General features: G+C 41.2%; 1 protein-coding gene across 1 annotated transcript in view; it reads right to left on the reverse strand.

Annotated features, from left to right (window-relative positions):
* Positions 1 to 616: 616 nt before the first annotated feature.
* Positions 617 to 25,988, reverse strand: part of CLCN1 (chloride voltage-gated channel 1) — a 36,752-nt gene continuing 11,380 nt past the window's right edge. Inside the window, exons 7-23 of the mRNA XM_053935695.1 lie at positions 23,556 to 23,634; positions 20,658 to 20,783; positions 17,185 to 17,269; positions 14,632 to 14,733; positions 12,774 to 12,858; positions 12,212 to 12,361; positions 10,847 to 10,916; positions 9,476 to 9,586; positions 9,137 to 9,350; positions 8,294 to 8,427; positions 7,582 to 7,796; positions 7,356 to 7,461; positions 6,195 to 6,277; positions 5,383 to 5,421; positions 4,649 to 4,753; positions 2,697 to 2,783; positions 617 to 2,202 (exon numbers count right to left, since the gene is read on the reverse strand). Coding sequence (XP_053791670.1) covers positions 1,813 to 2,202; positions 2,697 to 2,783; positions 4,649 to 4,753; positions 5,383 to 5,421; positions 6,195 to 6,277; positions 7,356 to 7,461; positions 7,582 to 7,796; positions 8,294 to 8,427; positions 9,137 to 9,350; positions 9,476 to 9,586; positions 10,847 to 10,916; positions 12,212 to 12,361; positions 12,774 to 12,858; positions 14,632 to 14,733; positions 17,185 to 17,269; positions 20,658 to 20,783; positions 23,556 to 23,634 — 2,181 coding nt within the window. The 3' untranslated portion in view covers positions 617 to 1,812. The remainder of the gene's footprint in view (positions 2,203 to 2,696; positions 2,784 to 4,648; positions 4,754 to 5,382; positions 5,422 to 6,194; positions 6,278 to 7,355; positions 7,462 to 7,581; positions 7,797 to 8,293; positions 8,428 to 9,136; positions 9,351 to 9,475; positions 9,587 to 10,846; positions 10,917 to 12,211; positions 12,362 to 12,773; positions 12,859 to 14,631; positions 14,734 to 17,184; positions 17,270 to 20,657; positions 20,784 to 23,555; positions 23,635 to 25,988) is intronic.

Genomic DNA, 25,988 nt, shown 5'->3' on the forward strand with positions numbered 1-25,988 from the left:
AGGGAAAGGCTGTCCCCAGTTAGCTTATCAAGGGTGATCTTGTGCCTAAAACACAACAGACATGGTGGGCTCTGAATTCCAGACAGCAATAATAAATTTCTCTCTCTGCAAAAGACTAGTGGGGAAGATTTCCTTCTACTGTAAGCTTGTCACAGACTCTCCCACCCATAAGCATCATCAGAGAGTAATTGGTGCAAGGTCAATCCTTGGAATTAAAGCCAGGAGGGAATTTTCCTTTGGTGACTGGGTAAGAAGTAATGATATTTTTTACTTGCTCCTGAGACAGCTTATGGAAAATCACGTGTTAAAGTAGAAGTGGTCACTCTAAGTTAGATAATGCTTTACAAATATCAGGAAGGGGAATGAGATTACTCCCAAGAATGTATTTTCAGAGCCTGGATTTCTTCTCTGTTGCTGATAAGTGGAAACACATCTAATAGGCTGCTTCTAAGTGACTGCATCTAAGTGCTATGAGACACCAAAAATATGTAGAAAAAGATGTAGACTGTTAGAAGAAGCTGCAGAATACACACCATTTGGTTTTGCCTGTTTACTGAGAAAACCTCACAAGAGCGGTGAATTAAACAAAGCAGCATCTTACCTTTGGATGCCAAGGTTTTGCATGCATGACACGAACTGACAAGACGTCTTTTTGCAAGATGCAGATCTGCTCCAGATTTAGAACTGGAATAGAGAGGGATGCTGCAGACAAGGGTTGAGGTCTCTGCTGTTAGTCACAACAGAAACAAGCTGGCAAAAGTGAGAGCTGGAATTCTCAGATCTGAGGTATGCAGAAATATGTGGAAAGTAGGCAGGGTAGAATTACCAGGAAAAGAGAGCAGGAGTTTTCAGAAAGAAACCTGTTTTCTAAGTGTAGAAAATATGTCTTCCCTCTGCTGTATTTCTTGGCAGCCTGCTAACACTCCATAATAATTTTTTTTCTTGAGTTCTTATATTTTAAGACTATAGCTGTGGAAAATTGTGAACAGTGATTCAGAGAGACAAACAGTTATTTGAAATATAGGTACATACATGCTGTTTTACTCCTCTTCCAGTAATGAGGATGCCCTCACTTAAGATTTTCCCATTCTGTTTTAAAATTTCAGAGATGATGGGAAAATAAGCTTTTCTCTCTTCCAGGGTTCTCTAAAGCCTTGGCTGAATTCAAGACATGAGACATATACCAAATACTTTCCTCCCATCTGTTTTTAGGGCATGGCTCAGCTATAGGACAGAGGAGAAGCTCCTAACTGCATCCCCATCCAGGAAAATCCCAGACTAAAAATTGAGCAAGAATAAAAATGTTCTATGTGGGAATGTTTGGGGGGGTGCAAGATAAGAGCCAGTGAAAAGGAGCTGCAGCAACATGGACAGGGTGGCAGTCAGAAGCAGCAGTATGCTTCTAGCCTGGAGGTCTGGCTGTGTTACGCTGCTGCGTGCAGGCCTGGTGCGACTGGAAGGACAGCACCAGTGGCGAGTGAAAGCTGATCCTCCTCCACTTTCCACATGGCAGATTGACCCAGAGCATCCTGACTGTGTCAGCAGTATCTGTGTCCTGTTACAGTGTGCTTCGCCTAAACTCAGCACCTTGCAGTCCACATCTGACACCTGCACACGCCCGAACAGTCCGGCAGCCTAACAGTCTGCACAGAGGGAAAGCAGCAGAAGAAAGGGTCAGTCTGACGTCCCTCCTCCCAGCTGAATCATTCCTCTGTGGGGATTGCAAAGAACACCCAAAAGCTTCTCTTTGAGGAGGAAACACAAGAAGACTGGCTCACTGAAGAGTGTGATGGACTGTTACCCTCACACCAGCTATAAGGGAACATCCTCATCATCATCTTCATCCAGGTCAGTGGTATGTAGGTTTATGTCCTTGAGGATGTCTGAGATGTTTTCAGCAACTGGCCCTGTCAGCTCCATCTCTTCCAACTCAGTATCCGTGGCATAAGCGGAGCTGGGGACTTCCCCCTCTTCCTGTGAGTGGGAGGGCTGGGGGGAGTGCGAGGAGGGGGGCAGAGGGCTCTCAGTGCCCAGGTTTGCTGCTGCCTCTGCTGCCACCATGCCGTTGTCTTCCCGGCTCCACGCCTGAGCGCCCTGCCCGACCTTGGTGGTGGTGGAAGTCCGGTTGATGTCACGGAAACTGGCGAGGGGTGGTCGGAGACGAACCCCAGAGCGGGTGGAACCCTCTATTGCCTTCTGGAGCTAAAAAAAGAGAAAACACTTCAGAAGAAAAACATGAAAGGGAGGCTGGCCCAGCCCTACCTAGCAGAAGTTCATCTACTCCCCAGGCTAAAAGGATCACAAATAGAGTCACACCTCTACCTCTGGGGCCTGTGGAGATAATCTTTTACACTGGTGATTTAATGAAAAATTCCATGGTAAACAACAAATTCCACACCTCTTTCAGAAACAGTAATAGCCACTCAGTTAAGAGTGGCTATTAAGCCTGCACTCATGCAAAATATGAACCTGTTAACATCCCTGTAAACAACACCTGCTGCCTCCTCTGAAATGCAGTCATCCATTCCTTTACGTAGCTTCCAAAGAGCAGACTCAGAATTCAACACTGGATTGAAAATGTAGCACTTGCAGTTTATACGTATTCCCAGCTGGAACTTGCAGCATCTGTGAGTTACTGCAGTGATCCACAGGACACTTGCAGTTATTTAAGAGGATGGCAGAGGATGTGTACTCACCTCTTCCAAAGCCAGCACTCCCCTCAGCTTCCCCATGCTGGTTACGTAGGCATGGCTGAGGCCCAGCAGTGAGAACAATGTGTGTGTCTAGGAGCAAAACCACAAAAGACTGTCTAAGGGACTTTGGAAATGGGCAACACAGAACTTGGTGCTAGAGCTGGGATTCAGGATTTAGAAATGGAAATCACAAAGACACAAAACTGTGCAGTTAGCCCAGTGAGAAATTTCATCTTCCCTTCTTCCCCTTTTGTATCTGCGAAATACTGCTGTTTGCTCATTCTTCTGTGCAGCTGGAGTTGGGACTGTGCTGATGATGGGGAGCACATTCTCAAGGTCATTCTCATCCTGCAGCTGGTGGAGATTCACATACAACACCCTGTTTTGTGCATTTGGAGATCTACACAGGTCCTGTTTCATTTTGGTGCTGGAAATTGAACTACGATATAGTAATATGTGAAGTCAAAAACTGCTTAGGTTATTTATTGCAGTGCTTTCCTTATCAATAGATGATTTCTTTTCTCCTGTCCCAGAATATTTTCTGTGAAAGCTTAAGCTTGTTGCTGCTTATCCAGTGCAATGAGAACACTGAGAACAAGTTATTCCCTTTCTCTTACAAAGTCTCCTTGAAAGGACAGATATCACACTGCTATCAGTCTTCTTTTCTTCAGCCTAAATATACCCCATTTTTTTACTACTATATCACAGATCTGGGTTTCTAAAACTTACCACATTCTCAGTGCTCATCTCTGGTATATTTCCAACCTCCAGGTTCTTGAAGCTGAGCTCTAGCTGGACTTTACCTGTGGCCTTACATGAAATCATTCTGTCAAAGGTAGTGTTTGACCTTTTTTTTTTTACCATCATGAGATACTAAATGGCATGTTCAAATGTAAACTAGGAAAAATCTGATTTCTCAAGAACAAGACATTTTACTCTAATGTAAAAGAAAACCAGACTGGTTAAATATAGTTCGGTCATGATAAACTGTGATATTCTTTTCCTTGTCAGTAGTCTAACATTTAGCTGTGACTGTGCATACTTCATACAGTTTGATTATTTATTCCTGGGTTGTTTTTTTTTCTTTTTCTGTGCATCCAAGTTAAGTTGATTTGTCTGTTATTTCAAAGTTTCTCACTGCTCTTTTGTATGACAGGTACGAAACTTTCCCCATGATCAGCCTTCAGGTATAATTTTTTGTAAACGTATACTCTCAAAGATAAATGCTAGTGGTTTTCAGATTACTTCACCTACCCCTTCAGAAAACTCATCTGAACTATATGTTAGCCTGTTCTTGTTCTGCTGAAGGCTGAGATCTTAACAGTAATTAATTAATTTAGTACAAGGCCTATGCTAACCATTCACATTAAGTATTGATAAAAGCATGCACTGTGTACTTCTGCTTCAGTAGACTGCTTTCCCTTTCCAGTGAGTGAAAGCCCAGTCCTATCTTCCTACTGACTCACAATGATTGCTTTACTCTCCTGTCATCCTTTGCTGACTCTAGGTGTTGCATGATCCAGCTTCCTCTTTCCTTGTGCTTCAGATCCATGAAGAACCTGTGACACAGGCAGACTCTACACCCTGACAGAAACACCCTGAGAAATCCAGGAGTGCTCATTCCAGTGCTGCATGCTGACAGGGCAGAGTGTCAATCTCGGTGTAATGCCTCAGCAGCAAGGCACACAATGCTGCTTTAATGTAGCAGATTTTTTTTTGTCCAAAAGCTTTTTAAATAAGTGGACTTGGACTTCTTATCACAAAGCCTTTCATTTTGCAGGAGATTGGAGATACACACAGAAGATTACAGGAACAAGCTCACTTCTATAGCTTGATGTGAAAGAGACTGGTGATAGTAGTTGTAGGTGAAGACAAGGAGAAGAAATAAGTCATAGGCTGGACTTGGAATGAGTGGAGTAAAATGATGTATGCCTCAGGGAGACATCTGCACTCACCTTGTGCAGGGAGGTTCTCTCCACCAGTTGGAAAGGGGAGGGATCTACGCGGCAGCTGTCAAAGCACACGTTCTTGTTCAGCTCCTCCTGTTCCCAAGCATCTATCTGACACAGGAAAGAAGGGGAGTCACTCTTACAGCTACCTGCAGCATTACTGTCTTCTGTAACCAAATTAGTTCCCTCCTCCTGCTAATGCTTCTTCCTTCCTATGTACAGCATTCATCTTGTCCATTATATTTCACCCCTCAGGTTTCCCATCCCTTTCTTGCCAGATGTCAAGTCCCCGTGGAAACCGGGCAATTCAGAGATTTTCTGAGAAGATGGGGTTTTGTTTTTTCCTTCTTAAAGAGGGAGTGAACATCTTTAGCTTTCCTTTCTGAGTGCATCTCCCCTTGTCATTGCAAGATAATTGATCCATTGTGTAAGAAATGAAGGAAAATGTGGGCCCACAGAAGGATTTAGATGAGGGGGCACCTGTGGTGGCCTCTAGTCCAAAACCCTGCTCTGGCAGGGCTGACTTCAGAGCTAGATCAGGTTAATCAGACTTACCAGCACATCTAGCCAATCTCTTTTCTTTTGGGTGAGATTTGCCCACTGGGCCACTCCAATAAGAAAATTACTTTGGCTATGGGTTTATCTGACAATCACTGAGGTTCCTGGAGTATTGCAAGTGATAGGAAGTGGGTACAAGAAGCACTCATATGACCTCACTCAGTTTTTGCACCTGGTCTTACCTCTTCTGGTGTCATTGTCTCAATGACTTCCACTGGCTCCTGTAGGAAAAAACACTGTTCAGGACAGCCAAGGAACCCACAGTTTCACAGAGTACAGAAAGGGAAAATCTGCACAGCCTCCTCACCCCGTGTGGTCCCCTTTTTGTTCCAAATGGTATATTAGATTTTCCAAGTGCTTAGATTTTCTTTCTACTCATCCATTTTACGGTGTACTCTGCCCTTGCTATGCTTCCCTTGCCAATGACAATTCACCCTGGAGTTCTGCTGGAGCAATTCAGGTGCCTAAATATGGCCATCTGATACTGATTTAGATGCTCTTAGGATATCCCACATGGGGTCCAACCACTGCCCTGGAGTGGATGGGTCTCCCATAAGCTCTGTCTGTTCTCCCCAAACCCTGTGCAGATGTGTCAGATAACCAAGGGTGTTTAACATGGCAAGAGCCAAAAGCTTTTTTTTTTTTTTTTTTTTTCTCCATCTGTCCAAAACTGTTTGCCAAATGGAATAGAACTGCATTTTATTTCATGTTAGCCAAAATATCATTCTTTTTTTCACTGAGAAAAGGCGCCCACACTCAATCATGATGGTTGCCTGACACCTGAGCACAGGTGACTCTTTAGGAAGATGCACACTCCTTTACAGTAATCACACCCTTTCTCCTTGGAGGGAGTTCCCCACTGATGCTGTCAGAGTTCAGGACCATAATTGTGTCCATGCTTTAGCCAAATGCTGAATGTCTCAAGTCATAGTTTCTAGTTCCATTGCATTCCCTTCCTTCTTCAGGGTACTACCAGGCTCTCTGTAGCCCTAACCTGGATGGTGCTCTCTGTTTCATGTAGACGGCTGCAATGGCACAAGAGCTGCTGGATCAGTTTCCTCAGACTCCTGAAACTGCCTGAAGGATAAGAACACAACATGTGGATAAGAGAGAAGAACAAGTGAGAGACAAAAATACAAAGCCCCACACCTATCGTGTCCTCTTAGCCAAGGCAGGCTGGGAAATATTATGAGGGACACGATAGAGCTGGGCTGGTCTCAGTCTGGCATTTAGTTTGTAAGATGGTGTCTGGAACATTCCAGAATGAAAATTCCCATTCAACAAAACATATCAACAAACTGGATGTGACAGGTGCCAAGGGGTGAGGAGTCCATGCGTTCTGCCAGCAGTGGAATGATGAGAATAGAAAAGACCAGAATTATACTCCCAGGCAAGGAGTTAGCAAAGAGGAGGAGACAGGGCCTGGTCCTGTTGTGAACAAGGCTGTGGAGGAAGTTTGGTCAGAAAAAATGATAGCTGTGAGCCAAACTAAAAAAAGAAAAGAAAGGTCTCATGAAATCATTCCTGTTCCACTTCCTCTTGTCATTCCTGGGTCACCCAGTTCTAGCTTCATGTAAAATGTTTCACACGCTGTCCTTGTTTTCATATGTGGTTCTTTTTCTGCTTTGGTAGGATAGGTGGATGGCTGCCCCATCACTCCACTGCTCTGGAAGCATAAAGTGGATTTTTCTATGCCCTAGAGGTTTAGTCACACATTAGGGGTGTTAATAAACCAGAATGTGCTATATGCTCTATTACATGTAACATTTGGGTGCCTAAAAGCATGAGCTAAAGCCCTACCCTCTGTACTCATTCTCAAGACTGGGCTACATCTTTGTGCTTACTCATTCTCTGTATATTTCAGGATGCATAAAGGATAAAAACAACCCACCATCCTGCATCACATGTACATGATAAATGAATCAGAAATGAGCTACGAGTACAGTCTTGAAAGCAAAGCTAATACAGGCTGGGGAGTGACACAAAGGAGCACAATACGTCAATGTTTGTCCATTGAGTTAATGCAGCTGAATCAAAGAGACGTGTGTCCAAGGGAGGAGCCTTCAGTTTTGGAGGTGGCTGGTACACACAGTTAGCATGAAAGCTTCCCCACGCTGGCTAGGATGTGGTTGAGTCATGACAGAAGGTACCATACCTGAGTGTTGCAGCGGCTCCAAGGTTTCAGGCATTTGTTTAAGAGGACTTGTTGGGCCATTTGGCTCCTCTGGGTAACTGGGAGTGGGACTTGGAGGCTGAGGCAGCTGTTAAGGAAAGGAGAGAAAATCAAGTCCACCTTACGCCATTTATTTCTCAGCCTCCCCAAGTGCCTAACTGCTTCTAAGCAATCTCTATGTTGCAGTCTGCCCACTTCTCTCCCTCACCTCTCCCTTCTCTTCTGTATCCTCATCCTCATCAACATAAGCAAAAGATTCGCGCTTCAGCTTTGGCAGGTTTGCCCAGGGTCCATCGTAGGGTGCCTCATTCAGCTTCTGCTGCATCTCTCTGTTGAGGAGCCGTCGCCGCTCTGGGCTGATGTGTGTCTGGAGGAGAGCCTGCAGTTCTGACCGCTCCACAGAGCCCAGGAGGATCATGGACTCTGCACAACACAGAGCAGGGAAGCCATTAAACCACCTCAAGGTTTTGAAGGCCCCCTTCCACACATCACCCCTTCCTCCTCCCAGCCTCTTCCAGGTGCTCAGGCTCGTACTGTCTAGAGCTGTACAAGAGTCACTGACATGCCCTGAAGTGGCTCCTAGGCTGTGGGAAGGGACCTTGCTGTCCTGAGCCGTGCCACCCCATGGATGCTCTTGGCTCATGCAGGATCCCAGGAGGGCCCTGTTGTCACCGTTCAGTCTACAGACTTCCCACACACCTCCCTTATGTGCTGGATCTGCTTCACTGCCCACACTCCAGCTTCCCTGTCTGGCCAGCTGAAACAGCCGTCTGCCATACATCATCCGCAGTAGGAGATTTTTAGGATTTGTTTTTTTTATGTGATAGGTCACCCTGCCTGCTTCACACCATTAATTTGAAAGCTAGTTTCTCCAAGCTGAGACAGTCTTCAGGAAGGATCAGTTTCTCCACATTGCCTACCTGGTGAGTCCACCAAAGGCAAAGATTTTACTGTGGTGCTTTGGAGTACCGCTTGCAAGTCTCGGTATTTACAGTTGGAGGACACAAATTTCACATCTTGGACCATAATATCCTCAACAAAGATATTGTATTTGCTGTGAATTTAGGATGATAAGAGGAAGAGTTAGCATATTAAAAATGTCAAGCACATAAATTCCCTAAAGAAATACCTAAATGACTACTTTTTTAAAAAGGGCTCAAAATACAGCTGCCAAATGATCTTCTGTGAGAGTAACCAGAGGAGTTTCCAAGAGGATAAATACAGATTAACTGGATTTCCATTACAGTTGTATTCCACTCTGTTATCCCCACCATAAAATACACACATGTATACATATATGTATAGATGGTTTTATATACGTACCTATATGTATGATATATACTAGAGAGAGGAAGATATTTATAGGAATAACTGAGGTTTGCTTCAAGCAAAATATCCAAATAAAGTATTTCAAACATTTGCTGGGGAAAAGAATATCCAAACCCCACTGAATTTAGATAAGTGAGACTCCTGATTTTTAAAATTTTAAGCTGAGACAATTTGGAAATATTAATACAAATTCAATAACATTGCATTCAAACTTGTGCTTTCAGTGAAAAAAAGAAGAGGACTTTTCTCCATTTTTGTGTATGAAACCTAATTCTACTCCAACACTTGTCTTTTCTTACTGCAGGCCTATTCTGCCTTCTTAATTCATTTGTAGTACTGGACCCTTTTCATAACCTTTTATTCCCCTGTGGTTTTAACCCTCTTCTGCTTTATTTCCTTGCCATTCCCCATTTCCACTTATTTTGCTACTATACCTTATGTGATTCCAGCCCAGGTCTGGCAGGTAGGGCAACTTCTTCACCTGGATGATGCTGTCATAGAGGCTGGGCTGCAAACTCTGGGCCACCATGTTGGCAAGAATGACAGCCACCATCATGGGCAGGATGTGAGAGATCTGACCCGTCAGCTCGAAGCAGATGACAGCGGTGGAGACAGTGTGGCTCACCGCTCCTGTCAGAGCTGCTGCACCTTTCCCAGGTAGGAGAAGGAATAGGGAGAGAAGAAGGCTGTCATATAGAAACAGCATATCATATCAACCAGGAAAATTGCAGCAGTGGGACCAGGTGAGGAAAAAGGAAGACATGGAGGCTCACCAATGACAGCATATCCTCCAGGTAAGATTTGGTAGAGAATGTCATCAAAGAGGATCCCGTTGGGAAAAAGCGATGCCATGATTTCCCCAATGAGACGTCCAAATGCAGCACCTGAAAAATATCACTGACAGTTATGGAGTTAACATTGAAGGAACATCCAGTCTGTGCTGTGCAGCTGTGCTGGGCAATCACTTGGGTATTTTCTAACAGAAACAAAGATAAAACTTACATTAAAATGACACTGGTAACTAAAGAGTAGATCTCAGTTACAAAATACAGAACTTAGACTCCAAGAGGAAAAAAGGGTACTAAGATTGTTGTCCCCTCGTTCATTTACTTGGGCACACCAGGCACAGCAGTCACTGTGCTTCCCAGGCTGGAGGACGTATTTTCAGACTGTGTACAATGTCAGTCCAGATCACAGTTGAGGCCTTTTAGACTCTCATTCTGTAAATGTCTAAACATTCAAATCACAGCTTACAGAATTTTTTTTTGTGAGAAGGGACTTCTGGAGGTCTTGTTCTGACCCCTGCTCAGAAAACGGCTGATTTAAAAGTGAGGTGGAGTCACCCATGTCTTGTTCAGACAGGTTTTAGAAGTCTGCAAGGATCTTTTGGACTGGTGGACACAAAATGGCACAGTGTTCCAGAATTTTATCCAAAATGCTGAATGCATAGATACAAACTGCAAATTTTTTGCATTGCTGTCTAGGTCTTTTCCTAATACAGCCTTGATGTTGGTTAGCCTTCATCACTGCTGCCTGCAGAACTCAGAGGTCCTTAGAGCACCTTGTTTCATTTGAGAGTTGTGGGTACTGAATGCTGAACGTCATGAGCTTGTATAGTTCAGTCTAACACAGCCTCTCTTTCTTAACATTAGCATCATATTAATTTTAATTTTTTTTGTTGTTATTGGAATTAAAACCAGTTAGAAGTCGATAAACTTTTTATGTTATCACATTTCAGTCAGAAGAAAGGAGTAAGTGGCAGATTACATTGTGGGTCCTAGTGTTGAGGTTATCTCTTCTGGCTGGCTTTCAAGGGTGAAAGGAGCAGCTATTATAAATTATAGGATGGAAGTTTCTCTGTAAGTGAAGAGGCATAGAGATTAGAAGGCCATGGCTCAGCATATCTCCCCAAGTGTGGCCTTATGTAAAAGGGTAGGGATTACCTAGTTCGTATTTGGTTTCAGGGGGTTGAGGAAATGTCAAAAGCAGAGACCCAGAGGCTGGTCTGTGGACTGCTAATCACGTTGTCATAGACATCAAGTGATGACTCCTCATAGGCCAGATGAACCCTGCTGGGTGTGTAGGCAATGTCTCTCCTCTCCCCCTGCCAGATGAATATGCTGCAAAACAAAACTGAAACTCACCTAATACGAAAACAGGCATGAAGCCTCCACAGGGGATTGGCATCGTGGTGGCAATGACAGCCATGCAGAACTAGAACAAAGGCAGAGGATGCAGTTGTTACTGAGCAGCAGTAGTATTTCCTGCTGCCCCACTCTGTGCCCAGCCTGGCTACAGAGACCAGAAAGCTGTTGAGGTGTAGTACTGCTAACTGAGCTCTGTCTTTGCAGTACCAAACCTGGCCAAACACAGCTGAAAACTGACTATACTGCAGTGGAGAATCAGGCCAGGCCTTTGCCCAGAGTCATAATAGCAGTTTCTTGGTTATGTGGTCTATCCCAATGCTGAATATATCCAGAAGAAAATCAAGAGCAGTTACCTAGCAAGTAGAGAAAGCCTTTGGTTAGCAGGACAATGCCAATGAATCTAGTGACTGAGGCTCCTCCAAAGGCAAAAAGATGGACTCAGGACAAACACACCCTGTAGTCCACTCCTATTTTCTACTCCTCTTTTCTTCAAGTAAGCAAGACCTTTTCTGCTTGGTACACTGTAATAAGAATTATCATAGAAGGAGAACCCTTAACTACCTGTCAGAAATTTGATAGAGTGTTTTACTTTAGGTGGAAACAGTTGTGTTAATCAGTTATTGATATCTGTTCTTGATCTACTGAAATTTTCAACTGACATTGCAAGGTGGCCTCAGCTCTTCTGCCCCTTCGCAATAAGTAAATAATAAAAGAATTAGCACCTATTCTGTGATATTTTTATCTGTCTGTCTATCTATCTATCTATCTATCTATCTATCTATCTATCTATCTATCTTCCTGACTTCAGATAGTGGACAAATAGGAATATGCAAGCACAATCTATAGTTGTGTGAGGCTCAAGGATTTCTCAGCAGTCCATCAAAACTTGATGGAGAAATGCAGCTGGAAACAGTTTTGCTCACTTCCCAGAAGGCAACAGCAGATTAAAAATTCTGAGCTGACATGGTCTGTGGAAGTTGCAACTATTCAACCTCTGAAAAGATCAGCTGTGTAACTGACATAGGACAGAGCAAAAAAAAAAAAAAAAGAGACATTTGAAAGAAAAAAACATCATGTTCCAATGTTCAAAATAAGAGTAGCAAAAAGGAGGTTTTCCTAAGATGCATGAGGAGGGTGACCTAGGGAGCAGAGAAGGCTTACTATATTAAGGAAACTATTCCCTAATAATTTTGCTCATTCAAAGTGGACAAACGTCACATCAGAAGATGTAGGAATCCATTGCAGCTGTAGTACTTCATTCAATACCCAGCAACTCCTCATTGGCACTTCACAAACTGCTTTACAAAAGGGAAGAACATTCAGTCTGAGTGGAGAAGATTTATGGTGAGCTGGGCTTCCTACCTTTACAAGGAAGAAGAGCAGGATGGTGACAAAGACACTGACTTTAGGATGGATCCAGGCAGCAGATTTCCCTAGGATCTGGGTGTCCCCAGAGTGTTTGATCCAGGTATAGTTATCAAAGAGAGTGCTGATGGCTTCCCGTGGCATCAACTAAACAGCAAAAAAAAAAAAACAACAGGTATGAGTCACGAGATTAGATGGAGTAAATATTCTATCTCTATTACAAGGAAGTGGAGGAGATTTTTACTGTGGGAATTCATGACTGTGAGACTTAATTCACATTTCTAATCTTCAGGAAGAGAGACAGAACTTTACTCAAGCAGGTGAAGAGATAACTACTTTTACATATAAGGTAACATCTTCCTTATTATTTGCATTGAAGAGTGGACCTTTTTCAAGTTTTCTATGAAGGAGGTAGCAGAGATCATACAGTGCCTCCTCAGTCCAAACTCCTCCCATATCATTCTTCCCTTTTCCCTGACATGAGGTTATTGGGCCAGAGGATAAGGAGATAACATTCCAAAGAACTGCACAGAATTGGTAATACACTTTCCAGTCTCACCTCTCCTGCCATGAACTGCCCAAATCCATGAGGAAACGTCACCGACGCTATACAGAAGGTTATAACCGCAGGGTATATCAGTCGGCTGTAAAGGAAGAAAGTTATTACAATGTGGCCTCACATTCTGTTCTTGTAGCACCATCACTTCAGGACTAGGGATGCTATTTCTGTGAAGCTCTCTGTATTTGTATCCATTGTTCTGGAGTGCTGTTACTGGCAGTTTAATGCCCTACTCTACTGATCATCCTAATTCATAGAGTTCACCTGTCAGTAAAACCTTTTTCCCATCAGAATTAGTATAATAGCAGGGATGGAGGAAGAGAGGGATGTACAACATGCACAAACTTGAACATGTAGGAGGAATGTGTGTTTGCAGTGATGTGTTGACCTATTGTCAAAAGCCACTACTTTTCTCATTTGTCCTGATTTTGACAGTCTTGCTTCCTCACCCCCCATGCAATGTATCCTGTCTTAGTGGATTTATATGTAGGGGTTTTTCATACATTTCTGCAAGCAACCCCTGGTGCATTAATTCTTATGGGGAAAACTGCTTCTCTTACCACCGAATTGCTGACTATCACAATTTTGGGGAAGGTGTCCTTGGTAGCCAGTGAGTCTAGCAGTGCCAGGCCAGTGGGACACTGCAGGACAGAGGCTGAAGCCATCTGGGTTTTCTTACTGCTGTGTCCAGTCCAGGATGGGTGTCTGGGTAAACTGTGACACTTCACAGGCACTAAGACAACATGAGCCTAAACTGCTTCCACATGCGGGACTAATCCTGTCACGTGTCCCTTGGCAAGTTACTGTTTCCTACAGGAAGCATTGGCTGAGATTTAGGAAGACAAAATATAACCTCTAATTTGATTTAGTCTCAGGACCTAAAAAATTCTGAGAAACCAGTGAAAAGTAGATTCCTATTTTTCAGGCTTGGCTCTACTTCTGTATTAACTTGATGTGATAACCCTGCTGCTACTTGTGGGTAAAGCTACATGATGAAAAAAGACATTTTTCCTTCCACATAAGAAAGTAAGTTAGTTTGAATTTCTGTTTATTTAGTGGTTTTCTTCTGGTCAGGCCTGCAACTGGATAAGAAATAAAGTCCTCCATGCCTCTCAACCTCAAAAATTCTCATAGTATCAGATCTTTCGCTATAAAGACACTGAAGACATTTACAGCTAGCCACCATTTCTTGTCCAAGTTATGAACTTTGGAGGTTAGGACTTTAATAGAGAGGGGAAAACAGTATCTTCAAGTGTCCTGTAAAAACTTCATCGTCAAGACTTTTATTTTATTTTGCATTTCTCTTCCATGTTGCATTTCACACCATTTGGTTACTATCAGTTTCAGCTTTTGGTTCATAAGAATGGAGGACATTCCTTACATTTTTGCCAACACTGATTAAAAAACAAATATATGTTTTAAAAACTTAGTTCGATTTCAGCTGTATTTAATTTTCCTGAAATATAAATAGCATTGAATTTTTCACAGATCCTAAAAAACCCAAACAAACCAGAAACAGCTTGATTTTAAAAGGCATGATCATTGACTTTCTAATTAAAAATATTTTCTGTCCAATGAATAGTTTGCCTTATCGTCTTAACAAATATTGCAGAGACTCCCTTCCAAATCAAGAAGCTATTTGAAACTATGGAGGCTGATCAAAAGGAAAATCCAGTGCAGGAAAATTTCTTTTGATGTTTGCAGAGATCTTACCCTCATACAGGAGCAGTTTCCTCATATTTTTACTATCTTACACATGAAATAGGTCTACTGTCTTCCAGAAAGCATTTGCTACTATCCAATACCAGTAGGGTGTAAGAATCTGCTCCCTAAAGAGAATATCTTCACAAGCACTTACTATTTGGTGAGAAACTGGCTCAGGGCTTTATGACGTCTGATGCCCAGGACCACCTGGCGATTGAGATAAACAAAAAAGGCTCCAAGGAATCCAGAACATATGCTAAAACGGACAAAAAGAAATAAAATCATGCCAAACAACAGAAAATACACAAACCATCAACAAAGAAAGTTAAAGTGGTTTAATCTTCAGCTGCTCATGAAGTCTTTTGAATGTCACCTAGAGGGTTACTCCTACAGCAGCTCATTTGAAGATATTGACTCCCTGATGAAAGGGGAGAAATTATCTTGGACCTCTGTCATGCACACTACCATTTTACCAATTTTCTCTTGCTGAGCGGGGAAAATATATAAAATAATTTATGAAAAGAGACTGACAGTTCTCAGTGGGGGCTCTTGAAGAGCAACCAGTCAAAGACCAGTATTGTCAGAACTTAAACATCAGGTTGGTGCAGAAAATAATAAAAATGAAGGCAGTTTTAAGTATGATTCAGTAAAATTATACGCCTACAACAATTACTAATAGTGATAGGAACTCTTGTGCCTGAAGCAAAGTAAATCATCTCTATGATCCTAATCACTTAGGCTTATGCTCCTGAATTTAATAAAGTAAGAAAAAAGTGTAGTTGTCTAAGGATTGTTGTGGTCTTTAGGTTCTGTAGCTTAATGAGACTTGGATAAATAGGGCCTAATACTCGAACATGAAAAGAAAAGGAAGAGTGAAAAAAGTCTGCATTTAGAATTGGTAAGGGGAAGCTTTATTTTAGGTGACAAGCAATAACCCACATAATACTGAGGATAAACACTTAATATTTTCATTCTATTAATTTCTAAAATTAATGGACTTTTGCCTTGTTATATGTTATGCATGCTTTTGCCAAATGTCATTCAATGAATTATTTAATCTACTTAAAACATTGTACGTTGAAAATAATCCTCCTTTATCATTTAAAATGGCACAGAAACACGTTTAAACACGTTTAAACACGTTTAAACTAAATATAAAGCTTTTCACAAACATGTTCAATGAATTACTCGTCAATATTTTAAGCTAGCACTGATTAGAACAGTGTTTAAAATAGACCTGTCCCTTAGGCAATATAAGCCTAAAGACTGCACAGTCAACTGAATTGCTGTATAATTTTTTACATTAAAATAAAGGTCTTTCCATTCATGTCTATCATTTTATCTATAAACTGGAAGTGCTCCTTCTGTATAGATAATGCAAATTAACATTTGGTGACACAGAAAAACAAGATCTACCCGTTAATATTGCTTGTTCCACCTGAAGGTGAAGAAATATGTTGGGTAGAAAGAGAGTTCAACTTTGAGACTTAATGTTAAGATAATTTGGAGCATTCCAAGTTGGCATCAGGACTTTATCCAAGACTATCCAAGCCTTTTGGGTTGTTTTTTATTTTAAAGACCACATTGGACACCCAGGCATTTGAAAACATTTTGCAGTGTTGTATATTCCTTTCCTAGCCTATGTGCAATGCTGTAAAAAGCCAGCTCTGTCAACGCTGTCTGAAACATAGTGACAAGAAGTTTTGAATTCTAACAACCAGCTGTAAAATCACAAGGATTATATTTTTCCTTGCCAGTCTAAACCAGTAGATTCCTCCTTCTTTAGGCAAGTCTGTTTAAGGGGAAGAACAAAGTGAATACATGTTGCTAGCAAAAGCTCCTGTGTATTCACAGAGTTTTCAATACATCTGATGTCTTCAAAAACCCCACTTGATTTCATATTCAAGTAAATTAGTAGGAGAGCAGCCTACTAAAATAGGCTGGAAAACCTCAAATATATTTCTGGTCTTGGATGGAGGTCTTGCAAGAGAATATGTTCACAACACCACCAGTTTGTTCCTACAGTGTATTCCTTTTGTTACTGCTCTGAAGTGATTTCCCTGGAGTCTCCCTCAAGCTCTAACCAGAGATTTTCCCCCACAGTGATTAAAAATTATATTTTCTCTAGTATTTCCCAATTTTCATTTTTCTTAAGTTTATTCTTTCATTTCCTCCAAATTAACCATTATTCTCACTGAATCCTATTACTGTTGGTTACCCTTGTCACCATGTCAGATATACCAACCTCTCTAAAAGAGGATAATCAGTCTGAGTTTGTGAAAAAGAAACTTCAGGTTAAACCTTTTGTTCCATCTTTGTCATGTGAAAAGGCCATACTTGTTGGATCAGTCCATTTGGGGATAATGTCAAAACAATTAAAGGGCCATTCAGTAAATCTATTCCCAGAACTTTGACCAAGTTAGACTTATTTTTTTTTTTTTTTTTTTTTTTTACCTCCGAGCTTAATTTCTGAAAAAGATATATGGAAAGGAAATAACAAACACCTTAACAATACTCATATATATTTCCTTAGCCATTGTGATACATGGGCACCATTTCTGAAGGAAAAATTCCAACAAATAGAGGACGTATTTGCAACAACCAAAGTGACTAAAAGTGATGTATGTAACTTTTTGGCAGAAGAATTCCTAATTCAGATCGTATTATAACCTTTGTAGAGCCAGGTGTCAGTTTCCTGGGAACTTACCCTATTATAGCAAAGGCTGGCAGCTCTTGCAGATCAAAGGGGAAATCCATACGGAAGTTTGTTCTGAACAGGGCTGTGATGGTAACTGTGAGAGACGAATAGTAGAGGAGGAAAGAAAATATTGAGGTGAGAAGTTAAATGCAATAAAAGCTAGGGGTAGGGACAAAGAAACCGGTGTATACAAACTCCTGTGTGGTTTCCTGACATTATATACATTATTACAGATTGGCAGACTGCTCTGATTTAGTAGGTTCTATTTCTGAGCACTTGCAACCCTAGCACTCTAGATAGTCTAGGTTTGCTTTCAGAGAATGTATGCATTATTTTAAGCAACAATCCCTGATTTTTACAGGGTTTTCTTTTCTTTCTTGTCTTCTACCATCCATTCACTATAAAAAGAAAGCTCCTCCTGGTATCCTTACTGACCGAGAGGTCTCTTTGCTCAGGCAGGCAGTGCCTGCATATCTGAGGAAGTATCACTTCTCACAGTTGTGATTGCCTTCCAGAAACAAAACTCAGATCTTCACTGAAGTTACAGCTTCAAAATTTTTGACTGGTACCAAAACAATGAAATGCTTAGAAATGAGAGATGGAAAAGATCAGCTAAGCCCCATCTTCTCCAGCTCAACCCTCCTGGTAGTGCTTCTCTGCTACAATGAAATGGTAAACCTGAACTGCTTTTGTCTGGAGGTGCGTTACTGTGTGGAAACAACAAACATCTGTGTGCCAACAGGTGAAGGATGAATCAGCAATTTAATACAGAGTGGAAGTGCAGCTGAATGAGGATGGATATAAATCCCAACTTGCCCTGGATGAAGGAATTATTTGTTCAATCAGGAAACAAAAGCAGTGAAAATCTAGCATATGTTATCAGGAAGCATTAAGTACTTGTTATTTGGTCAGACAGAACTAGGTTTAGAGTAATAATTTAATGAGGTCTCAGTGGGTTACATTACCTAAGATAGCTAAGCCTAAAACTGCATTCTACTATCCAAATTGGGAAGATCTTATTCCCTGTCTCTTCCCCCTGCTCCTTCCATCCCAGCTGTACTATTGTTCTTCTCTCCCATCGGGCCCACTCTGACACATCACAGCCTTCTCTGAGTTCCTTTGCCTCATTAAAACCTGCCAGAAAAATCTATCTGCTCCTTCCCTGGATTACTCCTTTGCCAGGGCAGTGAGTTGAATTGAGGGGAGCAGCAAACACAGAGATGGCACCAGGGAGGGTTAGAAGAACAGTCAGGGATGGAAGATGGTGAAAAGCAGGGTGTCCTCTTTTTTGTTAGATCAGCCCAAGAAAGGGATCATCTCAATTCAGTTTTAGGAAGCAGATAGTCCAAGCCACTAAATGGCAGAGCATTAGAAAGTATAGTGAACTCATTTTCAAAGAGTTCTGCTGCAGGGTGGCAAAGATGACCACAGGAAAGGAAAACAGGCATAGCATTTAGTCTGGGTCATTCTTGGTTCCATCTCTACTCCCACAGGAGAGAAAGAGATTTCCGCAGAGAGATTCATGCCACCTGTTTACATCCTCTTTCCTGAACCATCCTGAAATGGAATGTCTAAGCCCTTTTCTCTCCATTGGCTACCAAATGTACTACTTTAGAGTATCTGTCCAATTCTTACAAGGGTAGAAGTACAAAGGAATGGGAAAGCAGTTAATGTGGAAGTCTACTTAAAAATAGGTTTGAACTTTAAGATAACAGTGAGCCATGTGTAGAAGGAACCAGAAGGAGCAGGAGGAAGGCAAGGCATGAAATGCTATGGCAAGTAAGATGAAAGCTGGCGACATGGTAAAACAGAAATCCTGCAAATTGCAGAACTCCAGCCTTCCATGACTGGCAAAGAGAGGCTCAAGCTGCAGCAGCCAGCCTGAGTGGTTGGCAAATAACCAGATGTTATTTGGAAGGTACAGATAATGGTGTAAAGCCAGCCATGAGTATCAAGACACCAGCAAAGATTCTGTGGGTCTAAGAAATAAAAGAATTTTGGTGAGATGCTACACTACTTATTTGCATCTGTCATTCTGATGTGATCACTTCTCTACCTGCTTCTTCCTGGTAGCAGGCATAATAGAAAAACCTTGCATGAACAGAGACTCAAAAGACTGGGTGTGTAACTTTTGAAGGGAAACAAATGAGCAAGAAAAGACATGAAAGGCAAGTTAGAGCAGATATGATAAAAGATCATAAAATAATGAATGACTTAGCTAGAGAGAAGTTCCTAGTTCCTTAATACAAGGACAAGGAGACTGACAGCACAATAAAAATACAGAACTGTGAAAAGGAATGATTTTTCATAGCCAGTTGAATCATGGAACTTTTTAACCTAGACAGTCAATGATGAAGAACTTAAGGAGCCATTATTAAAGCTGTCTGGATGATTTTGAAGAAGGGGCAGGAGTCAAGATGTTTCAGGATTAAGCTAATTTCTAGTGATTTGAAATTAAACTAATTTCTAGTGATTTCTAGTGATTTGAGAGACCAAGAAGGGAGTCAGAAAAGACAAAGCGAAGGACAGGAAATTATGTCCTGTTGTCTGTCTTTGAGTTTCTTATATTCTTCTCTGGAAAGAACAGAAAGATATGAGTTTTGGTTTTTTTGTGACAGACCCAATGGTTAAATGCTCCTCACTTTTAGGTAGTGGTACACAAAGAAACATGGAGTGACTTTCTACATTCAAGTAGAAAGTGTATTCATTTTCTATATTCCAGAGAACATTCAAATCCCAAAAAAGTCCAACCCTCTGAAGTCAAGAGAGACATGTTATAACAATTATAAGTAAGTAAACTGCCCACATGGAGCTCAGTAAAATAGATGTAATTGTAAGAATAAAAGATAAAGGTATTATAAGGAATAAGCTTCCATAGAAATGGCAGCCTTCTGCACCAAAAGTCTATTCCCACAGTGGCTGAGATGCTCTCCTGAACAAGCCTGACTTATGCAATTTCTGTCTGCAACAAATGGCACTCTCATGCTTTTCAGTTACTTGAGACACTTTATTTTTTCAGGACCTTTAGTCAGATCTACCAATCCTGTACTCTCCTAATCATTCAATCATCTCAGTTTTCTCAACTATCTGTTTTTAGTCAACAGATGACCAAAGCAGACTGTGAGTTTTCCAGCAAGGATTACATCCTCTTTGATGGGATTTCTCTGTGTTGCAGCCTGGATGCTATTCTGAGTAGAGACAAAAAAATCCCACGTCAGGGGGTCTTTTCCTTGCTGAGGACTCATATTCTGTCATTTATCAGTTAGATACATCCCAGCTCTCCTAGGAATAGGTTGGGGGCTAGACAGCTGACAAGATGGCAAGACACTTCCCTTCCTCCTTCCTTCTGTGCTGCTGGAAGTCATGTGTTGTGGCAGAAGTTTCAAACATCATAAAAACATTGTGGTTAGGAGAAAGATGGAAAGCAATGCACAAACAGAGCAACTTCTGTGCAAAGAGAGCAGGAATGGCTCTTGGCTTACCTGCATCCTTGTTCCAGACAGCCAGGACTCGGAACACGAAGGCACTAAAGGTGGCTGCAAAGAAGCCTCTCCAATAATTGCGCACAGCAAAGTAAGTGGAGGTGACCTCGATGCTGAAAAGAACCCCTGGAAAGAGTTGGAAAGGGAGCAAAGTTAAAATAACAAGTGTCATGTTAGAAGCATGAGAGAGGATTCTAAATAGCTTCCTAGAGCAGTGGTCTCCACACTTCTTTGATCATGCACCCCTACCAGGAAAAGGCTTTTGAGCATGTACTCTCCTCCCATATGTGTATTTATTTAAAAATAATGCGCATGTACTACTGTAGTAAAATATTGTGTACAATATCAAACATGCACAAAACCAGAAAATAAACAAGGATGAGATAAAGATGAAATAAACATAATAAAAATAATTTGTTTTATTTATTAATGGAACAAAAAAATTTATTCTCACTAAAATACTAATATTCTTTCTTTGTAAAAAAATCTGGGTTTAACACTTTGTGACCCAGAGATTCAAAGGTCTGGTTCCAAATTCAATTATTTTGATACTTGGTCTAAAAAGAATATCTCACAAAGCACATAGATCCAAATGCAAGAAATGTATCATTGGCTGCACTGGCTAAATCATGATACTATTTTTTCAATCCCACCCACCACATATGCAAAGATTTTTGTTAAAATTTGGATAGTAAATTTTCATCCTCCTTGATGTCAATCAGTTGTTGTTGCAAGATAATCAGATGTTGAATTTTTTTATTTTTAAAAAATGAGTTCAAAACTCACTGAAAGTCATAATCTGTAAGATTTTTTTAAAGGTAGAAATTTCTAATTTTTGTAGTTTTCTAGTTCTGTTTTCAAGTTTTTTGAGTGTATATATAATGATAGTTTTTGTAGCTAAGACCCACTGTATTTGGCAACAGATTCAGAAAACCTCCACAAGTTTCTTTTGAATAGCAGTTTCTCACCCCTGTTAGAACATCACTTTCACCTTGAAGTACATTAAGTATGTTTACTTTTTCAAAAATAACTGCTGGGTGGCAATCTACTGACAGATACTTGTCATCACAGAAAGGATCAGCAAATTCAGAACACTTGTCTTTTTGTAAAAGAAAAAGGTGCAACTGGACTTTAAATTCTATTCTTCTTTAAAGTTGCTATCAGATAACCAGCAAATGCCTGTTATTTTCAGGATTTTCATGGTCATTTCCCATCTCGTTATGAAGTATTGTAAAGATTCTACTCTTTCAGGGTCTTGTTTTTATTAAATGAGCCACATCAACAACATCCTGTAGCACTTTGTGCATGTCTGGCTCCCATTTCTTTGCTGCAATAGCTCGTCTGTGAACACTGCAGTACATGAATTCCAGGTGTAGTGGTGTCTAGGTAACCTTACCCCCCAGTTCTTCTCTTATTCTTCTACACCAGTTGTTACATGTGCAGGGCTCTTCCAGGAAACATTTTTTTTTTATTAAAGAAGTAATTTACTGTTAAGAATACAGTTCCTGTGGTAGGTATTCCTTTCAGTGTCTCACAGAAACAAGTTTTGCATTTCACTATTGAAACAGAATCTGGAAAATACCATCATCAGAGGCATTTTAGAAACATCTGTACTCTAATCCAGCTGCACAGGAAACATCTCCTACTGTGTAATTTGTACAGACTCTTGTTTCTTCAAACCTTAAGCAATGTCTGCTGTGCATCTTTCAGCAGTGTTAACTGATGAAGGAACACATTTTAGTTTGCTGCTCTGTTGCTTTCTGTGTACTATCCCAGCCATTTGTACATTTTATGGCAGGAAGAACAAGTGTTTCCCCTGTGGTATGTGGCATTTTCTCTTTTGCTGTGAAGCAAGAGATTTCAAAGGAGGCTTCTACACATTTGTCATTAGGTTCAGTGAAATTTTGTGAAGTATCGGATTGAATGTCACATGGCTTGAAACATCACTGAAAAAATTGTAGAGGTTTGTCTTCATGTTCTGGATGCCTAGATTTTAAATGTCTTACTAATTCTGATGGCTTCATACCCACATTAGTTAACTTCTCAAAGCACAATACACACACAGGATAAAGTTCATCCTTAATGATAGCAGATGTAAATTCATATTTAAAACAACCTTTGATCATTTTAATCTTATTTTATCCAACTTCCTCTCAGATCTGATTAGCTGGCCATTGTTTGTACCTCACCATGGGTCTGAATAAGGGCCTGTGCTAGAAGTGTCAGCTCTGCCATTTCTTGTCATTTCTCTGTGCTCACATTATTAGTATTATCTTCAATCCATAGCCTCTTTGCAGGAACCTTTAAAAGCCACTTTTCCAATTTGTGAGGATTAGTTTCATTAACACTAGATAATATAATCCATAAATCCACTTAATCCAGTGGGAGCACACATTGATTGCAATTCATTGCAATATGCTGAAAGAGAATAAATTATTGAAGGCACCATGGTCAACCCCCCATGTTGGGAGCAACTCTGCAACTCATGCACTGTATATGACAAGTGGCCATGTGACATATTAGGGCACCACTGCCAATACAAATACTTAATATTAGTGAAGTTTAATCTATTTACTTTTTTTATATTAAAAAAATAGGAATTCTGGCATTTCCTTCCCACACTCAGCAGATCACCTTGTGCAGCCCCTGGGGTATGCACACCCCAATTTGGAGACCACTGCTCTAGAGAGCCTTTTTCCTCTTGTCTCCAGAAAGTGGACAACGTGTGGAAAAGAGACTGTCAGAGATGCTGGGGAGGTTGAAAATGCTAAAGGTAAGTGTCTCTGTCCAAAGTAAACGTCAATCAAAAATGTGGTGCAGGAGAGGGGGAGAGGAGAAGAGGGCTAGGCGGGAGAGGATTTAGGTACCTGAGGAAAAGGAAACAGAACAGCCACTTGCCTCCAAGTGGTGTCCCAAAGCAGCAGCCAACACCGACAGCACACCCCACAGTCAGGACATCCGTGTAATAATAGGGCTGCTACTGGTGAAAGAGACAAAGAGAGACAGACAAACAGAAGAAAGAAGGAAAGAAAACAGAGAGTGAGTAACAAAATTGGCAGTATGACTGCATGATGTCACCCAGCTCTGTTGCCAGTCTCAGAGTTATAGCTATGTTTATCTTACTTCTCCCTTCTGGATGGCTTCAAAATATTGAAAAGGCAAGACCTGGCACAGGACAGGCATATACCTGGAATCACACATTCAAGAAACATGAAGAAGGCAGCACCTCATTTTCCTTTGAAACATACACATTTCTGTCACTGTGGAAGAAATATCTCATGGAAAATCCTCCAGAGGGTGGAAGAAGCATAAGTAGGTTTTGCTCCATCTCTTTTACTTTGGCAGGGAATCTCAGGATGCACATGTGCCACAGAATGCCTCAAAAAACCTACCCTGTGACACAGTGTGCACAAGGCACACACATGTCCAGAGCAGAGTGTGGACTTATGCTGAAGGTTCTTCCACACTGGGTAGGTGAGTGGGTGACAGATCACCCAGAAAAGCATTGTGCTGTCCTGGTGAAAATGGTCATAATAATAAAAAAAGTCATTGGAAGGTATAAAAGGAAGAGTCTTTCTAAGAGCCTGGGTACCATTTGCTTGTCAAGGGCTAAACTGGCTTTTCAAATCCATCCTCCTTAATACACAGGGTGGTATTTACCTGCAACAACACCAAGAAGTTACACACCAGGGCAATATGAAGTCAAACTGCAAGCTATATCCTGGACCAAGGTCCACTGAAGATTACGTGACTCCCAGGTAATAGAAATCACATTTCACAATTTGGTGTAAATCCAAAAGAGGAACTAGGGCTACAGAAACTCTGATAACTGTCTGTTTGCTCCCATACTACAACGGTATCACAGACTCACAGCAAGTTTTAGTCCTGTGTTTCTGAATGCTGCTCTAGCTCTCTGTTCAGAACTGGGCTAACTGCAAGGTTAGATCTAGGGTAATAGGATCAGGGTGCTCAGGATCAGGCTGCTAAGGCAGCCCTGAACACCTTCAAGGGCAGCGATTCCCCAGCATCTCTTGACACCTGTGCCACCCTGAATCACTTTTGGGACAAGGGGAGAAATTCTTTTCATGTGTAGATAGAATTTCCCTTGTTGCAAGTTGTGCCTGCTGTCTCTTTGTCCTTTCACTGTTGTCTGAGAAGACTTTAGCTATTTTGTCTGACATCTCCTTTATCTACCGAAGGCAGCAGTTAGATCGGTCCCTGTTTAGCCTTCTGTTTTCTTCTCTAGCATCTCCCAGTCATCTATGTATGATGCATCCTGGAGTCTCTGAGATTATGTTAATTCCAGGTACAAAGAAAGAAACAGGAAGTATAGACTTCCACAGAGATTTTTTTTTTTAATTGGGTTGTTTTTCTTTTATTAAGGCCATTAATACCCTTCTCCTGTATACTTCCAATGGTTCCACCTGACTGTGGTCTGATCCTTGGTTCTGAAACTGCTTTCTCTCAAGGCTTTTGGCAGACTGACAAATTTTGCCTTGAAGCCTCAGGCTTCAGCTCAGGCTGTCTACATCTTGCTAGACTGCCCACATATGCACAGTTCTCAGCCTCTCTCTTGCTTAGCCTGATTTTCTTTCTGGCATCTTTTCTCAAGTTATCAACTGAAGAACCTCTAATCTGTAGCTGACAAACTATGTTCCTTCCTTGATATTTTTTTTTCTTAAATAGCGAACCAGAGTAAAGATCAGTATTACTGCTGATGCAAGACCATGTTGCATTTGTCAGCTAACTCATCCATTTCAAGACTAACAGGAAAGTAGTGCATGGAAGAACTAAAGCCATCTTAGAAAAAAACCGATAGCATTTAAAAACTCCTTACACTTCTGGGCACAATAACCATGCAAAGAGATTCAGGGCAGCACATGGGGAGAGGGGGAAGTGAAATGAAAAACCAATTATTTATTAATATGTTTCCACTGCTTTAGAAAGAAGTTATCATGTGCCTCTGTTTAAAGAAATTCAGTGAATCAGAAGAGTAGTACAAATGCATGAGGGAAACATAAATTTCCAAATTTCTCCTCCAAGTGGGATCATGGAAAGTTGGGAAGGGACCCCTGGAGTTGTCTCCCTGCTCAAAGAGCTGTTAGTTCTATTAATTCGAAGGCTAGGTCAGGTTCTTGTCCAGGTGAGTCTTGCACATTTCCAAGGGTGAAATTTCCTTGGACACTCTGAACACCTATGCCAGTGCTGGACCACCTTTGGGAGAGAAGAACATAATTTCCTTTAACAGAGTCAAAATTTCCCTCGTTGCAAGTTGTGCCTGTTGCCTCTTGCAAGGTTGGTTTTTTTTTTACTTCTGTTCTCTACTTGATC

Source organism: Vidua chalybeata, chromosome 2, assembly GCF_026979565.1.
Source record: "Vidua chalybeata isolate OUT-0048 chromosome 2, bVidCha1 merged haplotype, whole genome shotgun sequence".
In the NCBI taxonomy this organism is placed as follows: Eukaryota; Metazoa; Chordata; class Aves; order Passeriformes; family Viduidae; genus Vidua; species Vidua chalybeata.